Raw genomic sequence first — 18,376 nt, 5'->3', positions numbered from 1 at the left:
CCCCGGGAACCCAAAAAAAAAAAAAAAAAAAAAACCAGAGCTCTCAGCATTGAGAGGAATAGAAATGTTAAGCACATAATTACCACAAAACAAAAGTAAAATTGCATCCGTGGCGAGTGCAACAAAGGAGAAGTATATTGCTCTGAAAGCCTATAACTGGGGGATTTGCCTTAGGGAGCCCAGTGAAGGCTTCCCTTAGGAAGGTATTGCTGAGCTGACCTCTGAGAGAATAGAAGGGCTTACCAGGTAAAGAGAATAACATGTGCAAAGGCCCTGGGGCAGGTAAGAGTATGACAAAGATGAGGAAAGAGAAGCAGAGACAGTAAAGATGGAGCATAGCACAAATAGAGGCTGGTGGGCAGATGAGCTGCATAGGCCATGATAGAGAGTTTTGTCTTTATCCAAGAACAGTAGGGAGCCACTGAAGGTGTTTAAGCCAGGGGTGATGTAATTATAGATTAGCATTTTAAAAAGATCAGTGTGGATACAGTGTGCAGAATAGACTGAAAGAGGCCAGGCTGGTTAGGAGGTGAGAGATGGTGGAAACTTGAACAGGTAAAAATGTAGTGAGCTGACAGACTGGAAATCTGTTTAGGAAGTAAAGTGGACAAGACTTGATGGTGAGTTGGATATAGGGAGTGTGGAAGAGGGAGAGGTCAAGCATGGTTCCATAGCTTTGCCTTGAACAGTGGAAAATAGGGAACTCAAGAGTCAGGTTTAGGGGAGAGAGAGATCATGAGTTTTGGTCATGTAGAATCTGAGGTGTCTTTGAACTGTTCTAGAGAAAGTATCAGTAAGACAATTGGTTATATAATGCCAGAGCTCAGTGGACAGAAGAATGTGGGAGTCTTCAGCGTATTGGTTAAGTGGCCACTGAAACTGTCATCATGGATGAGATTGCCTAGATAGGGGAAGAGACAGTGTACGATAAAATGCTCAATGTGGCTTCCCACAAAATCTGGTTCTTCCTCTCACATACAGATGACCCTTCCTTCCTTGGTGTAATAGATGTTTTACTATTTCCATCAATCTGGCCTTTCTTTTTCTGTAAAGGGTCTGCTTATAAATGGAGAAGGTGGTGGGTTACAGAAGAAGAAAGTTTTTCTAACCATGACTTTACAATCTTCTGTGGTCCATGGAAGAAAAACACTGTTTGAAAGGAATAAATGTAGATTATAGAAAAGGATGCAAGAGAACTGATCCCTGATGGTCTGATGCAGGGACAACTACTTCTGTCCCCAAAGGTTGCTCCAGTGCTGGGGAAACATGGTGGTAAATTACAGGGAGGTTTTATTGCACTATCACTGCACAGATATTCTTTGGGCTTTTTCTTGACTAAATATTTTTATGGGCTGATTCAGGCAACAGCCCACCAGGCATAGCACTGTTTTTTTTTTTAACAAGATGTGTTCTCCATTCTCAAAAGCAACTTTTAGGAAGCAGCCTGTTTATATACTGGGGATTTCTAGGGCCAGAGGTTTGTTATTTGTGGGTCAAAGATTCATGCAGGATCCAGGGAGCCTGCAAGAAAAGTCATAAAGGGTGCGGTCAATAGGGTAAGTTGCCCCAAAGAATGAGACTAAGAAAGTCTGGGGAGTTCCCTGGTGCTCCAGTGGTTAAAACTCCACACTCCTAAAGCAAGGGGTGCTGGGTCAATATCTGGTCAGGGACCTAAGATCCCACATGCAGTGCGGTGCGGCCAAAAAATAAAAGAGTCCGAAATTGTCAATGTGTAGCTCAATGATAATGTTAGCAGTGCCTGACCAAAAGCACCAGGCTGCAGGAGTGCCCAGTGACTGAGGAAGCAGAAGCAGTGACCTAGACTCTTATAACTCCAAATGTGGTCCTAGAACCAGCAGCATCAGCATCAGAAATGCAGAGTCTCAGCTTCTGCCCCAGACCTAATAAATCAGAACCTGCATTTAAACAAGATCTCTAGGTGATCTGTAAGGACATAAAAGTTTGAGAAGAACTGGTCTGGACTACTCTTTCAAGAAGTGTAGTGATGGTATGTAAGAGGATAAAAGCCAGAGGTGAGGGATAGACTGGAAATGGAAATGCAAGAGAAAGATGATCCCAAGAGGAGGAGGCCTGTGGAGAGGGGAAGGGATAGAGAGAACTGATTAATTTGGGAAAAGAGGTGGGACTTTTCCTTTGTTAATAAAAATCGGAAAGAAGAATGGAACAGGAAGTGTGAGATCAAAGGCAGATAACTGAGAAAACTCTGTGCTTGATGACTCAGTTCTCCCCAATAAAACTCGTGGCAAAACCAATCACTGAGGAGAAAAAAAGGTTTTAAGTCAAATACTCCATACTTTAGAAACTCCCTTCTTTAACTCCATGGCTCTAGTTTCAATGATATTTACTTTTGATTAACATTTCTTTCCTTTTTTTCTGTAACTCCTTTAAATAAGCATGCAGCAATGTATTAAAATATTAAATTCTTTAATAACTATTTATAATAAAACTTGGAGTTCTACAAGTAGCTTGATGAGCCATGAACTTTTCTAGGGCCAACATTATATATCTGCTGACACTATTAAGTCAAATATCATGGTTGCAAAAATGTGTAAAAACTTGAAAGTAAAAAATTTTAATCTTTACCTATAGTTTTTATTTCTGCAAAGTTTGCTAAATCAATAAAATGATCTAAAAAGTTCATCTCACAGTCAGATATATCAGTGATTTACTTCATTGGTTTTCTGATGACCATTTATCATGAGGTAAAGCATCTTAGAATGAATGGTGGAAATCAAAAATTTGACGTGCTTGCCTCTTAAATAAACTAAATATTTGATTTATAAGACACAAATGAACAAACCACTACAGCCTGTCATGTTTTTCCAGTTTCTAATTTATTCAACCTCTGCTCAATATTGATCCTGACAAGCAGAGTAACCCAAAGATAAATTTATTCACTCCACAGTTTAGTCAGGAACAAGCCAAATATTATAGATTTTCCCAGGCAGATGATGACAGGCAGTCAGGGGGATGACAAATGGCTGTCTTTAGATTTAGTTAGGACAGTTGGGCTAGACGTTTCCGATAAAGATTGGAGCACTCTGGTCCAATACAGGTTCATCAGCAGCCATCATTAATTGTAGAGAGAGCACTGCCAGTGCAGCAGGCTCCTATACAGGAGCTGAGGCACCAACCCTGCATGGGAAATAGAATTGGCTCTTTAGTATTTTGCAGCACTCCTCTAAGTGATAGCGTGACATGATCATTTATCATACAGAGACTGTTCAGAAAAGTGTCTGCTCCCTTTAGTAACTTATTGAAGGTCAGGAAAGTGAAAGCATTTTATTAAAGACAGGAAGGCAATGAACAACCAGAGCGTATCCAAAGAGTAATCATATTGCAGCACAGGATTAGTTTAGTCTTAAATAAACATACACTAGAAGGAGTATGTTGAGGACAATTTATCAAGTGAAGAACAATTAACAAAAATCTACAGGATTCTTTTTATCTATATAAATTTAAAGTTCTCTTACTGCTATTATTAACTTTTGGATGATGGATATCATATTCAACGATGTACAAAGATACAATGCACAATTCTATCCTTAAGAGTTTTTTAAACTAAGAGAAATACAGTGAAACTCTCACATAAAATAATTATGGCTGTATCAAAAGCTGTGGAACAAATGCTGTGAAGAAGGCATAATCCAGGGCCCAGGACTGAAGGATGAAGTTACAACTTCTGAAGAGAGCTTTCTTTTATGAAGTCAATTACTTGTCAGTGGATCAGAAGCTTATTCTCCCTTACAACAATTTTTGCTCTCTGTTGACCAAAATTAAGAGAAAGGGAATTAACTGAGGGGTGGCAGAGCAGGCAAAGAGGAAGAGAATTAACACATGTATTCTTTACCTGCTTTGTTCCACGCACTTTATATCCCACAACAACTAATCCTAATTATCCTTACTTTATAAACGAGGATACAGACTTGCCTAAGGTCAAATAGTAAGAAGCAATGTCAGAAAGTTTAGGGTTGCCTGTATATTTTTAAAACAAGTCCTTATATTTTTCACATAAATTATTTATTTGAATACATTAGAGTCTAGCACAGAACTTAGCCCATGACTCAATAAATATATGATGAATAATGAAGTAGGCAGAACTCGAGACACCACACCATGCGAAGACACTGGTCTCAGCAAGATTAAAGTGCTCTACAGTGGGTTCTGGACATCTGGCTGTTCTTCTAATTATTCCCCAAAAGACAGCATTTCTTCATGTAGATGCAGGCACATATCTGGATGTTCCATATTTGTTACCTCCTGGATATGAAAGTTTGGGAAGGATTTTTAATATATAGAAGGGAACTGCTGTCAAAGCTTCATAGTAAGAAAAACAAATTTTTCTAAAACCTAAAGAGTAAATGCAGGCTTATCATAAGAAAATTTCCAAAAGTGGAAAAATGAAATATCTAAGCAACAGTAAACATGGATCAAGCAAAGAATAAGATGGAAGGTATAAATAGTTAAATTAAATGGATATACAAAGCTGAATGGTATCAAGCTTTGAAGGTGAGGAAATGCTATGGGGAATAAAAATACCAGGCAGGCAATGCATTATCAATTACTTTCAGCTTTGCAATAAAGAATATGTATGAATTAATCCATAATTTTTATTTCCCAATTTTCCCTTATACCCTATGATAAGTTTGGTCTTGGCTTGAGGAAAACAGATAAAAGAATCATAGGTGTTTGTCTGCTGCTATCCTCTGGAACTTTTACTAACTTTGAAATCCCCATACCCATATTCTAAAGAAATGCAATCCTCCTGGATGTGTACAACATCACATATACGGCAGTGCTCTGACAACCAGAAAGCTCTCCACAGAATTAGTTATTATCAGTATTTATTATTAATATTAGCAAAACATTTGCTTTAAAGTAATGTTTTTGCCCTACGGAAGGTATTTTTCCTTTTTTTTATTTTTCTGCCTGTGGTCACTGAATTTTTACAAATCAATCATGGGTTATAGAGTAGAAAAAGTTTTTCCATTACTTGTTTTGAGTAATTCTTTACAGATTAAGTTTGGGGCATATATTGATATAAGAATAAAGTATAAAGTATATTTCACTTCCATTAAATAGTAGGTAAGGGACTTCCCTGCTGGCGCAGTGGTTAAGAATCGCCTGCCAATGCAGGGGACATGGGTTCGAGCCCTGGTACAGGAGGATCCCACATGCCGTGGAGCAACAAAGCCCGTGTGCCACAACTACTGAGCCTGCGATCTAGAGCCTGAGAGCCACAACTACTGAGCCCACATGCCACAACTACAAGTCCACATGCCTAGACCCTGTGCTCTGCAATAAGAGAAGCCACTGCAATGAGAAGCCCGTGCACCGCAACGGAGCAGCCCCCTAGAGCCTGAGAGCCACAACTACTGAGCCCACATGCCACAACTACAAGTCCACATGCCTAGACCCTGTGCTCTGCAATAAGAGAAGCCACTGCAATGAGAAGCCCGTGCACCGCAACGAAGAGCAGCCCCTGCTCGCTGCAACTAGAGAAAGCCTGCGCACACCAACAAAGACCCAACACAGCCAAAAATAAATTAATTAATTAATTATTTTAAAAAATAGTAGATAAAGTAAAATATACACATAAAAATGAGTAAGGGGAGAAAGCAAGAAAAGGAATGAGAGAAAAACAAGGCAATGGAGACAGATATTGGATTGAAAAAAAAATCAAATAGGGAGAGAGAGGAGATGAAGAAGGCAAACTGAGATAGCTGGTTCTTAAAGGCGATCAATCTGTTTTTCTCACATTTATTTGGATTTTCAACCATGGAATAACTTAATTATTCCTTTAAATATCAATAAGCTGATTTTCTTATAAGCTATTAAAACATGCAAATGTTTATGATGTACATAAAACAAAACTGTACCTACAGTATGATGGCAATGAAAAAGGAAATCCCTATGCTCAAAAAGAAAACTAGACGGATACATAACATATTAAAAGTGATCTTTGGGTGATAAGCACACAAGTTTTTTTTTTTCTCCTATTTTCCCCTTTGATATTTTTTTAACCGATTTTTTAAAAGACAAAGCGACAATAAATATTGCTTGTAATGTCAATGGACTGCTTACTTACTACTCCACAATGGCCTTAATCTGTAAACTTCCATAAGCTCCACTAAGAACAGGGCATCTTCTGTAGCATGGATAGCCAGAGGCAAAGTGGTTTCTGAGCTGCAGGTTGGGTCCATTTAAGGGAGTGTGACAGAGTAGAGTTCTGTGGCCCCCAACTCAGGACCTTACTTTTTTTTTTTTTTTTTTTTGCGGTATGCGGGCCTCTCCCTGTGCTCCGGACGCGCAGGCTCAGCGGCCATGGCTCACGGACCCAGCCGCTCCACAGCATGTGGGATCTTCCCGGACCGGGGCACGAACGTGTGTCCCCTGCATCGGCAGGCAGGCTCTCAATCACTGCACCACCAGGGAAGCCCCAGGACCTTACTTTTTGCCTCATCTTTAGTCCTCTCTATTATTAGTATAGACTATTTTATCAAAGAAACATTTATTGTAACCTTCTAAGTACCTGGCACTGAGCTAGAACTCCATGGAAAACAGTAATTACCTTTTAAAACAGTTAACTGACATGAAAGAAATATTGATAATATAAAATACCTGTGTCTTTCTTTTTTCTTCTCTAATGATAGGATTTGGAGTGTTTACTGAACAAGTTGATGAAGCTGTGGAAAATGGATCTAAACAGAAATCCTGTTTGTCTCAAACCGAAATACAGAGATAGACTGATACTGGTGTCCAAATCACTGGGTACATGTTTATATTATATTAATATGATTTTCTTAGAGAAAGAGAGCTGGTTAACTCTTTAGTTAATTTATCAGCAAGCCTTCAGAAATATGAATATGACATCTAGATCTACAAAAATGGTCAACTTTAAATTTGATATTTTAATAAAAGCAAAAGTTAAAATTGAGAAATAAAACATGAAAAAGATCTGCTGTTCAGAAATAATTAATTAAGACATCAAACGCTCTTTCTTTAAAAAGAAAATGTAGCTGTTACCAACAAAAATGGTTAGTCATAAATGTGTAGAACTTGCTGGCCTTTTGCCAAATTTTCACTGGCACAAATCCTCTGAAGATCTGGAGACTCTTGGTTCTGCAGATAAAATTGATAAAGGTTTTCATTGCTTGACACTTGCCAAATGGCACCTTAAGAACATACAGGAGTTCCTTGAAAGGGGAGAAGGTGGGGAGTCCCTTTATGAGATCCGTACAAATAATAACATTCCTGAATCTGCACTATATAAGGGGAAATGGACCAATGCTCTTCAATAGGTACCAAGTTATACAGTATCAGAGAGATAATCACTGCCCTCTCACAGAGATTTGTGAGAGTGTTTCTATGACATGCTGTACTTGAGTATAAAAACTAACATATGGCAAAACCACTTCAAAGCTCATAGCTATAGTAAACCTTGGTTAATCATAATGCTAGTACAGTGGTTCTCTTTGGGGAAAGACGGGATGACAGAGGGTATATCAGAAACATCCAAGACGATTTTTCAAAACACGTATGTGAGAGTCACACCTTACCTACCCTCTACCCCACCAGCCAAGAGTAGGAAACAGAGAATACACAGGAAGAACAGTCATGTATATTTTTAAAGGTAAATTACTCGTATATTTGTACTTGGAATTCTCTCAGTCATTAAAAATTGTGTTTAAAGAAAGACGTGGTAAAATGCTCACAATACAATATTAAAAAGATGTGATATTGTATAAATAGAGAATTCCATTTTTATATAATACACACATATACACACAATACACACCTAGAAAACAAAACAATGCTAAGAAATATACTAAAGTGTTATCCGTGGCTGTCAGTGATTATTTCTGGTTGTGGAATACAGGCAATGTTTTGTTTTCTCCATTTCTTTGAATTTTCCAAATCTTACAACACACAAACTTATGTGTGTAATTTAATATGCTCAATTTTCAAAACTTTTTAAAAAAACAAAATGTGAAGATAGCTGAAATCTCACTTCATAGAACGAAGAGGCCAGCTATGCGATTATTCCTATTATATCCTATATCTTAGGATATAATAAGCATTATTAATGTATGTACTTTTAAAATACCATGTTACATATATAAAACTTCTTGATGAAATTAACATAAAATATATTTTACTTTTTCCTATGAATAATCATAGAATTATTTAAATGAATAGATAATATTTTTGTTGAATATGATGTTTTTGTTTTTTAAAATACTTTATGATGCAAGAAGGGTGACCATACATCAAATTGTTTATAATGATTACCTTTGTTAGTGATGGGAAGGAGAGATATGGATAGTAATTACAGAGCCTTTTTATATTTTTTTCATCATGTTTCAGTTGTTTATAATATGCACATATTCTTTTTGAAATCAGAAAAAACAATTAAAAATAAATAAAAGCTCAACAAAACAGAAGCTGTGTAAATAAGGTATTTTAAAAATAAATTTATTTCAGCCTGTCGTGTAGCTGTTCATGTGTCCTACACCAGAGGTATATATATTGTATGTGTATACATAATATTTATATATTGTATTTATAATGTTCATGCTGTATTGATACATAACATTTATAGCATTTATATACTACATTTTTTAACATATATTTTCTCTAGAATTCCTTGATGGAAAAGAAATTAAAAATATGGAAAGACAATTCCTAATGAATTGGAAAGCATCCAAAGATGCCAAGAAAATCAGCAAAAAAAGGAACAGTAAGAACGAGGATATAAGTAACTCACACATAAGTAAGTAGGCTGTCATTCATTAGTCAATCACTTCTACTAGCAAAGAGAATATTCTACTCAACAAAAAAAAAATACCAGAAATAAGGGGGGTTTGTGGGTACATGCATCTGTGTATAAGTGCTCCAGGGCACATAACTATAGAATGGAATGGAGAATATTTGTAATTTTTGAATTCTGAAATTGTGTGTTTTAAGATTTTGTGTTCACGTTAATATTAGAATCCTTGTTACAAAATTAAAAATTAAGCTTTGCATTATCAAAAAGTCTTAAAAACAATGTTGTTATGAACTAGCACTGAAAAAATAAGAAAACGAAAGAGGGTGTTTATTTAAAAGTAGATAAATTTTTATATAAACTATTTCTATTTAAGGTAAAGCAAATGGAACAAATATGGTGAAATGTATCCAATGTTAATTCTAGTTTGTTAGATTTTTAGATCACAGTTGTAGCTCTTACTATTTATCACTGATTCAATAAATAAAATATAAATATATAAACAAAAAAATAAGGGGCGGTTGTTTAGATTTTTTATGGGCTTTTTTTAACTTGTTTACAATTCCTAGGAAATTTTTCCTATAATGTTTATATATGAATATGGTAGTTACCATATATGAAAAAAGCTATGTTTAGTTCATATTGAGTATAACTATGTCAGCTATATAAACAGAGAGCCATGAGGGTGGGGAAAAGTGTATAATTTTATATCTGGCAAAAGTGCATGACACTAGTTATGTAAATGGTGAAACAACAATCAGCTATGTAACTTGTGAAACAATTCACAAGTATATTTGTTTAGCAAAAGTGCAAAAATCACATTTTTCATCAGGATAAAAAATAAAAATGTATCACAACTACATATGTTCCCCATACTCTGTGGCCTGTCCTCTTTCTTAAGTACACACCCCAACATTTGAATATTTTGACTATAATATGCTTAAGGTTGTGTTACAAGGACACGCCAACTTCCCCTGCCTAACTAATGAAACTAAACTTAGCTAAGTATGATGTGTAATAATCATCATTAGCATACTGGGGAGTATCCTAGAATTCACTCTTCTATAGTCCACAACTCTGAAATGAGGCCCTTGCTCTGTTCCGTGACAGTGTTTGAATGCTAATGGTCTTCTAATTCCACAGCTAACAGGGGATGGAGACAGAGAAAGAGGTGAGACCAGGGGAATAAGGAAACAGAAACCAAAACAGTGTAGTGAGGCTTTATGCATAGATAGCATATCCTAGGAGCTCTATCACTCTAGGACAAGGAGGTTGAGGTGAAGAGAAGCAGAGATGGAAAGCTCTGATGATTTTGCCATATTGTATCCCCTGAATATGAACTGTTAACATTATTTCAAAGAACTGGACTTTTTAAGCCAGTCAAATGAGTGATGATATTGTGTTGGCAATATGAACTTCTCAAGATCTAAAACCTATAAAATGGACAGGAGGCATTTCTCCTCCTCTGCTTATACCTGGCTGGCTGTGAAGGGCAAAACTAGACTCAGGGCAAGGACTTGCATATTTTCAGTATTACCCCAAAGATTCCAAAGTACCACCAAAGCAATGTTGAGAAAGAAGAACAAAGCCAAAGGGATCACACTCTCTGATTTCAAACTACAGTTGACCCTTGAATAGTGAGGAGGTTAGGGGTGCCGACCCTCCCCAAAGTCAAAAATCTGCATGTAACTTTACAGTCAGCCCTCCATATCCTTTGTTCCACATCCAAGGATTCAACCAACCTCAGATAGTGTAATACTGTAGTATATACTATAGAAAAAACTCCACATAAAAGTGGACTTGAGGAGTTCAAACCTGTGTCATTCAAGGGTATACTACTGTATACTACAAAGCTACAGTAACCAAAACAGTATGGTACTGGCACAAAAATAGACAGATCAATGGAACAGAATAGAGAGACCAGAAGTAAACCCACGCCTATATAGCCAATTAATCTACAACAAAGGAGGCAAGAATATGCAATGGGGAAAAGACAACCTCTTCATTAAATGGTGTGAGGAAAACTAGACAGCTACATGCAAAAGAATCAAACTGGACCAGTTTCTCACACCATATACAGAAATAAACTCAAAATGGATTAAAGGCTTAAATGTAAGAGCTAAAACCATAAAACTCCTAGAAGAAAACATAGGCAGTGAGCTCTCTGACACTGGTCTTAGCAATATTTTTTTGGATCTGTCTCCTCAGGCAAGGGACAAAAGCAAAAACAAACAAATGGGATTACATCAAACTCAAAAGCTTTTGCATAGCGAAGGAGACTACCAACATAGTGAAAAGACAGCCTACTGAATGGGAGAAGAAAATTGCAAATGATAGGACTGATAAGGGGTTAATATCCAAAATACACAAAGAACTCATACAGCTCAGTATCAGAAAAACAAATAACCCAATTAAAAAATGGGCAGAGGACCTGAATAGACATTTTTCCAAAGAAGACATACAGATGGTCAAGAGACACATGAAAAGATGCTCAACATCACTAATCATCAGGGAAATGCAAATCAAAACCACAATGAGATACCACCTTACACCTATCAGAATGGCAATTATCAAAAAGACAACAAATAACAAGTGTTGGCAAGGATGTGGAGAAAAGGGAACCCTGGTGCACTGCTGGTGAGATTGTAAATTGGTGCAGCCATCATGGTAAACAGTACAGAAGTTCCTCAAAAAATTAAAAATAGAACTGTCATATGATCTAGCAAATTCACTTCTGGGTATCTACCCAAAGGAAACAAAAACATTAATTCAAAAAGATATACACACACCAATGTCCACTGCAGCATTATTTACAATAACCAATATATGGAAGCAACCTAAGTATCCTTCAATAGAGGAATGGATAAAGAAGATTCATGATATATACAATGGAATATTACTCAGCCATTAAAAATAAAAATAAAATCTTACCATTTGTGACAAAATGGATGGATATAGAGGGTATTATGCTAGGTAAAATAAGTCAGAAAGAGAAAGACCAACACTGAATGATCTCACTTATATGTGGAATCTAAAAAGCGAAACAAAGAAAACAAAACAAAAACAGACTCATAGAAACAGAGAAGCAGTGGTTGCCAGGGAAGCGGGGTGAAACAGGTGAAGGGGATTAAGAGGTAAACCTCCAGTTATAAAATGAATAAGCCACAGGGACATAATATACAACACAAAGAATATGGTCAACAATATTATAATAAGTTTGCATGAGGACATATGGTTACTAGGCTTATGGTGGTCATAATTTCACAATGATACAAATGTCAAATCACTATGTGGTACTCCTGAAGCTAGCAAGATATTGTACATCAACTATATTTCAATAAATAAATAGAGTGATTTCAGGCACACCTTGTTTTATTGTGCTTTACTTTATTGCGCTTCACAGATAATGCATTTTATACAAATTGAAGGTTTGTGGCAACACTTTGTCAAGCAAGTTAATTGGCACCATTTTCCCAACAGCATTTCCAATAGACATATCCCCAAAGAAGACCTACAAATGGCCAACAGGTATATTTTTAAAATACTCAATGTCACTAATCAACAGGGAAAGTCAAATCAAAAACACAATGATGGGACTTCCCTGGTGGTCCAGTGGCTAAGACTCTGTACTCCCAATGCAGGGGGCCTGGGTTCAATCCCTGGTCAGGGAACTAGATTCCGCATACCACAACTAAGAGTTCACATGCTGCAACTAAAAAAAAACATCCTGCATGCTGTAACTAAAAATCCTGCATGCCGCAACGAAGATCAAAGATCCCGCATGCCACAAGTAAGACGCAGCACAGCCAAATAAATAAATAAATATTTTTTTTAAAAAAAACACAATGAGATACTTCCTTATACCTGTCAGGATGGCTATTATCAAATGACAAAAAAAAAAATGTTGGTGAGGACATGGATAAAATTGGAACCCTTGCACACTGTCGGTGGGAATGCAAAATGGTGCAACCAATGTGAAAAACAGTATGGCAGTGCCTCAATATTTTAAAATAGAATAACCGTATGATCCAGCAATCCCACTTCTGAGTATTTATCCAAAAGAACTGAAACCAGGATCTTGAAGACATGTTAACCCTCCTATGTTCACTGCAGTACTATTCACAATAGCCAAGATGTAGAAACCTAAATGTCCACTGACAGATGAGTGGATAAAGAAAATAAGGTATATACAAACAATGGAATACTATTCAGCCTTAAAAAAAGGGAAATTCTGTAATATGAAACAATGTGGAAGAACCTTGAGGACATTATGCTGAATGAAATAAGCCAGTCACAGAAGGACAAATATTGCATAATTCCACATATATGAGGTATCTAAAATAGTCTAATTCATAGAATCAAAGAGTGGAATGGTGGCTGCCCAGGGATAGGGGTGATGGGAGAAATGGGGAGTTACTAATCAACAGGCATAAAGCTTCAGTCAAGCAAGATGAATAAACTCTAGAGGTCTGCTGTACAAAGTTGCACCTAGAGTCAACAATAATGTATTTATTGTACACTTAAAAATTAAACAGGGTAGATTTCATGTTAAGTGTTTCTACCACAATTTTTTTAAAAAGCCATACAGAATGTTATGTAGTACAGAAGCATAATTTCATACCTTGTTGTAGTTGCTGTCATGATAATCATTAATAATTTAAAATGGAAAGCACTCCAGTCTAGGAAGCCAAGAAGAGGGGGCAAGGGAAGAAAAGAGAGCTAATATTTATTGTGCCAAACATTTCAGATATTTATGCGCACTACTGTTTTAATCATTTTAACTTGTGGGAAAGATAATTATTATATCCATTTTGCAGCTGAGAAAGCTGAGTTTTAGAAAGATGAAATAACTTGTCTAAGGTCACAAAGATACCAGGGAGACAGTGATTAATCAGTTATCTGACTTCATTAAACAGCTTTGGCTTCTAGTGACCACTCTACTGACGACTGGCTGAATCATGCTTGGACCCAAGGACAATAATGTCTGCTCTACGTAGAAATTCACTTCAGTTGGTGGGAATTTAGAAAAATCTGCAAATGTGTAAATATGTGATATGTAAACATGTAATTTTTATAAACAAAAAAGGAACTAGGGAGAAAAATGAGACTATATTATGAAAGAACTTTGAAATTTTAAAAGTATTCAAATAGGGGGCTTCCCTGGTGGCACAGTGATTGAGAGTCCGCCTGCTGATGCAGGGGACACGGGTTCGTGCCGCGGTCCGGGAAGATCCCACATGCCGCAGAGCGGCTAGGCCCGTGAGCCATGGCCACTGAGCCTGCACGTCCGGAGCCTGTGCTCCGCAACGGGAGAGGCCACAACAGTGAGAGGCCCGCGTACCGCTAAAAAAAAAAAAAAGAAAAAGAAAAGTATTCAAATAGATTATATGATTTACTATATTGAAAAATAGACTGTAAGGTCAATTAAATTAAAATTAAATTGAAATTGAAAGCTGACTAGCTGTAATAGAAATTATGTGAGTTTTCCTCAGGAGTACTCAGTTATTCTCTCTTGGCCATCTACAGATGTCCTTCTTCCTCACCACCTACACACGTTTGCCAACCCCATCCAAACAAATGGTACAGTTCTGAGCTTCCCAGGCTTACAACCTGTGATATCCCTGGATACACGTATTTAACACGCAATAACTCTGTCCTTAGGTATGTGGCCAATAGCTTACACTATAGTCTTTATGTAAAGTGTCTGTTATTGCCACTCAGGAGAAATGGAAAGAATGACTTAAAGTCTAGAAAATATACTGTGTATATTTTTAAATCTACAATATACCTTCAGGTCTTTAGAAGAGCTAAGACGAACCATTTAAAGATACCTGTACACTAATCAACAGGGAAAGTCAACCAAATACATTATAAGTGAACAGGAATTCTTAGGAAGACAGTCATCTTTGTATTTCCTGACTACATATTTTCGGTAGCCCTATAAATTTGGAGCTCTATATGGTAAAATTACCTCAGACTTCAAGGATGTAACAATAAAAAAATCTTGTCTTAAATATAGTCACACAACTATATAGCTCAAAATTAGAAGCAAAGTCAAACACTAACAAAATTCAAAATATCTGAATGCCCTTCAGCATTTTTTATCATCAACCAAAGTTGAACTGGTTTTGTTTTATTCAGCATTTACTTTTGCAGTGTTTTGATGGAAATATTCATTTAGTCATTTAATAAACATTTGTTGAGCATCTTAGATGTGCCCAAGACTATGCTAGGCCCTGAGAATTAGAGGCGAATAAGGCAGTCTTCACTTAAAAGGAAATCATTGCTGGAAAGGAAGGAGGATCTTTAAACAGGGAAATGATATGGAAATCAATGATGTTGATTTTTTCACACTGAAAAAAATAAACTCATAACAGCAAAATGCAAGGGCAGTTAATATTTATATTAATGTTGGTATACCCATTTTGTCTATGAGAGTTGACCATAAACTTTGCTGTGTAGGTTCTCATGTATGAAAGTCTGTGATATTTTTATCCCGGATATTAATTATTTATTGGTTTTGCTGTGGATCTATATAACCTCATCTAATTCCATTTCATAAAACATAATTTTAGATAGTCTAATGCTTTTCTATGCCATGTTTGCAATTTAGTTATTAGTTTCAAAGCAGAATGCTTTTAATTCTTTGTATGCTACAGGTAACTTTGAAACAATGCATCACATAGTTCCTGTTTATTACCCACAGGTGGGTAAGCCAAAATTAGTTTTTTTCTCTGATACACAAAGATACCTTGCAAATGGAAATGCATCTCCAGAAAGCTCCCAAGAAGATAACCCTAAAATTATTGAAGACATGGGGTAGGTTCTTTCAAATATTTTTGTGTGTGATTTATCTTTTGGGGGGAGGATGGGACACCCTCACTGTCAACAGCACAGAGGAAGAGAGCCCCTCCGTCTGTCTCCTCGTTCTCTGTTCTCAATTCTTCTTGACCAAGCACCAAAAAAAAAAAAAAAAGAGTTTATTGTTCATCAGCCCAAACAGTCATAAAGTTGCAGTGGAAGGGTTGATTCAGGAAGAGCTGGGAGTCACAGACTAGATACACCTACTGAGGTAGGGCAGGTGACTCAGGAAAGTCCCAGAAGCAGCATGTAAAGATGTCTGAATGAGCAGGGATCATATCAAAGGAGCCCGAGGCCCAGATGATAATGGGTGGTCCATTAGTGAGTAGATGGCTACAGCAGGGCATCTGGTGGCAGAAAGGAGGAGAAGCCAGAGCACTGCAGAGATAGGCTACTTTCACCACTTCTCCAAACCAAAGGTTCTTGACCTGGTGTCCCTGAAGGATACATTAGAAGTTTCATTAGATTTTCAAAGAGATTTATGATCCAAAAAATAGTTTAAGAATCACTATTCTAAACCTTGAGTATATACATAATTTAGCTCATTATGAATCAGCTCTGAGTCTCCTAATGAGAAGAAAATTGCTTTTTTTCAGCTTTAAAAAAGATGTTATTGCTCTGATGTAAAGATAAATCATACCAGAAAATAACTTCCTTTATTCATAAAACTAACAGCCACCTGCTATATGCCAGACAATACTCAATATAATAAAAACTCAAATGAGATAGTCCTGATCTCAAAGATCTTGCAACAAGTTAGTGTGAGAGTCAAATGTGATACCACTACTATATACTGTGATAAATGCTATGGGCGTTATAAACCAGATCCTCATACATCCTACAAATTATCCATTCAACTTTTCTTCATTTATAATCAATACAATGATTGCTCTATTGATCTTTCCAATCATACCATAGTAGTCACTACAATATAATAAAGGGCAATAGTGTATTTCATTGAGAAAGCAATCAGAGCCAGTGGATGTACTTTGGAATAGACTTCCTTTTTCCAGAACTGCCTGATGAAGGTCACGTGGGTTTGTCACGAGACCCTCTTTGCAGGGTCCAGTCAAGGGATGGTGATTTAGCATTCCTTAATGGAGCCCTCCTGAAGAAGACCCATGAACAACAGTGCTGCACTACCCTACCCCCATTCCCTGAAGAGTGGCTTAGGCTTGCCAGGAGAGGCTTAAGGGAGAGAGAGTCCTATGAGTCTGGAAAACGCTTTATCTGGGGAAAGACGATAGGATATACAAGGAGTCCTAGTTTTGGTCTTGCCTCCTCTCGACTCACACACATAAAAAACAGAGGCTGTCTGAGAATTTGCCTTACTGATTATGTCCATTATCACTGCCATCAAAACCATAGCCAGTTTGTTCATAGCACCCCAACAGTTTCTTTTTTTTTTTTTTGCGGTACGCGGGCCTCTCACTGTTGTGGCCTCTCCCGTTGCGGAGCACAGGCTCCAGACGCGCAGGCTCAGTGGCCATGGCTCACGGGCCCAGCCACTCCGCGGCATGTGGGATCTTCCCGGACCAGGGCACGAACCCGTGTCCCCCGCATCGGCAGGTGGACTCTCAACCACTGCGCCACCAGGGAAGCCCTAGTTTCTTAAAGATTTACATAACTCATGTCAATTCCACAACAGTGTTCTTGAGTCTTGTTTCTTTGCCAAGCATTTTGAAAGGTCTTGCTAGTATATCATCAAGGTGGAAAAGAAAACAATAAAAATGAACATAGCCTCAGAAAACAATATTGGTAAATCTGTACATTGCCACACACACTGTTAGATCAGTTGCGAGCTACGGCACATACCACATATTCTACAGCCCCAAGCAAAACTCTAGTCACTTGGACTGCACTGACAAATCACTATATTCTCATTTTCCTAACTAGGAACACTAAACACAGAGCTAAATGCATTTTTAACTGCTAAGTACTGCTAAGATAGGCTACCCTAAAGAAACCAGCAGAATAGAGGGGTTCCTGTGAGAATAATATAAAGAATGCCCTGCTTCTGCCACTATCAGTGAAGTTTATTATGTTCAATCCTGATTCCTAAGTTTTATAATGTGAAAAAGTATTACATAAACATTTTCTTTTAAATATTTTTTATTTCCTCATGTAACATTTTCATTGAGGACATGCCAAAATATTGTTTTGGTATCACAAATGATCTAAGTCTTATTAAATGGGAATATCAGTTCTACCTCTCTTTAATAAAAGACGACCAAATATATTACGGAATTTCATTAAGCTCTTGATAATAGATTGTTAGGGTATGCCTATTGCTAACATTTTACTAATTTAGTGTAAGGCTAAGAGACAATGAGGATAAAATTAGAAGGTTAGTAAAGTATTATAAACAAAATATGCGGCCCAAATGTAAAGAACAGATTTTTAGTTTCTAAAAACGTTGATTAAACCAATTCCTTCCCTTAATTACCTGAAGGAGGATAATGAGCTGGCATCAGCAGAAGAGTCCCCTACAGTCTATATTTAAGATTCGAGGTGGGGAGCCTGTTCAGAGGTGGAAAGGAGCTTAGAGGCTTCTTCCAAAATGCTAAAAGTATGTGCTCCACACTCCTTTACGGTTTACACACTGAAAGCTGTGCCTGTATCCTATGTGGAACACAGTGAAGCAAAATCTGTCCAATGACAGGGGAATGTTTTCCACCTCCTTTATAAATGCATGCAGTCTGTGCTCATGTATATTTACACAAGCCT

General features: G+C 37.2%; 1 protein-coding gene across 1 annotated transcript in view; it reads left to right on the top strand.

Moving 5' to 3' along the window:
- The window catches only part of PPP1R42 (protein phosphatase 1 regulatory subunit 42), a 40,309-nt gene that overhangs the window by 17,882 nt on the left and 4,051 nt on the right, over positions 1–18,376 (top strand). Inside the window, exons 5-7 of the mRNA XM_007448488.1 lie at positions 6,675–6,792; positions 8,663–8,794; positions 15,448–15,607. Of these exons, the coding sequence (XP_007448550.1) occupies positions 6,675–6,792; positions 8,663–8,794; positions 15,448–15,607 (410 nt within the window). The remainder of the gene's footprint in view (positions 1–6,674; positions 6,793–8,662; positions 8,795–15,447; positions 15,608–18,376) is intronic.

This window comes from Lipotes vexillifer, unplaced genomic scaffold, assembly GCF_000442215.2.
Source record: "Lipotes vexillifer unplaced genomic scaffold, Lipotes_vexillifer_v1.1 scaffold815, whole genome shotgun sequence".
Lineage (NCBI taxonomy): Eukaryota > Metazoa > Chordata > Mammalia > Artiodactyla > Lipotidae > Lipotes > Lipotes vexillifer.
The sequence above is the reverse complement of the archived record's forward strand: the minus strand, read 5'-3'. Positions and strand labels throughout refer to the sequence as shown.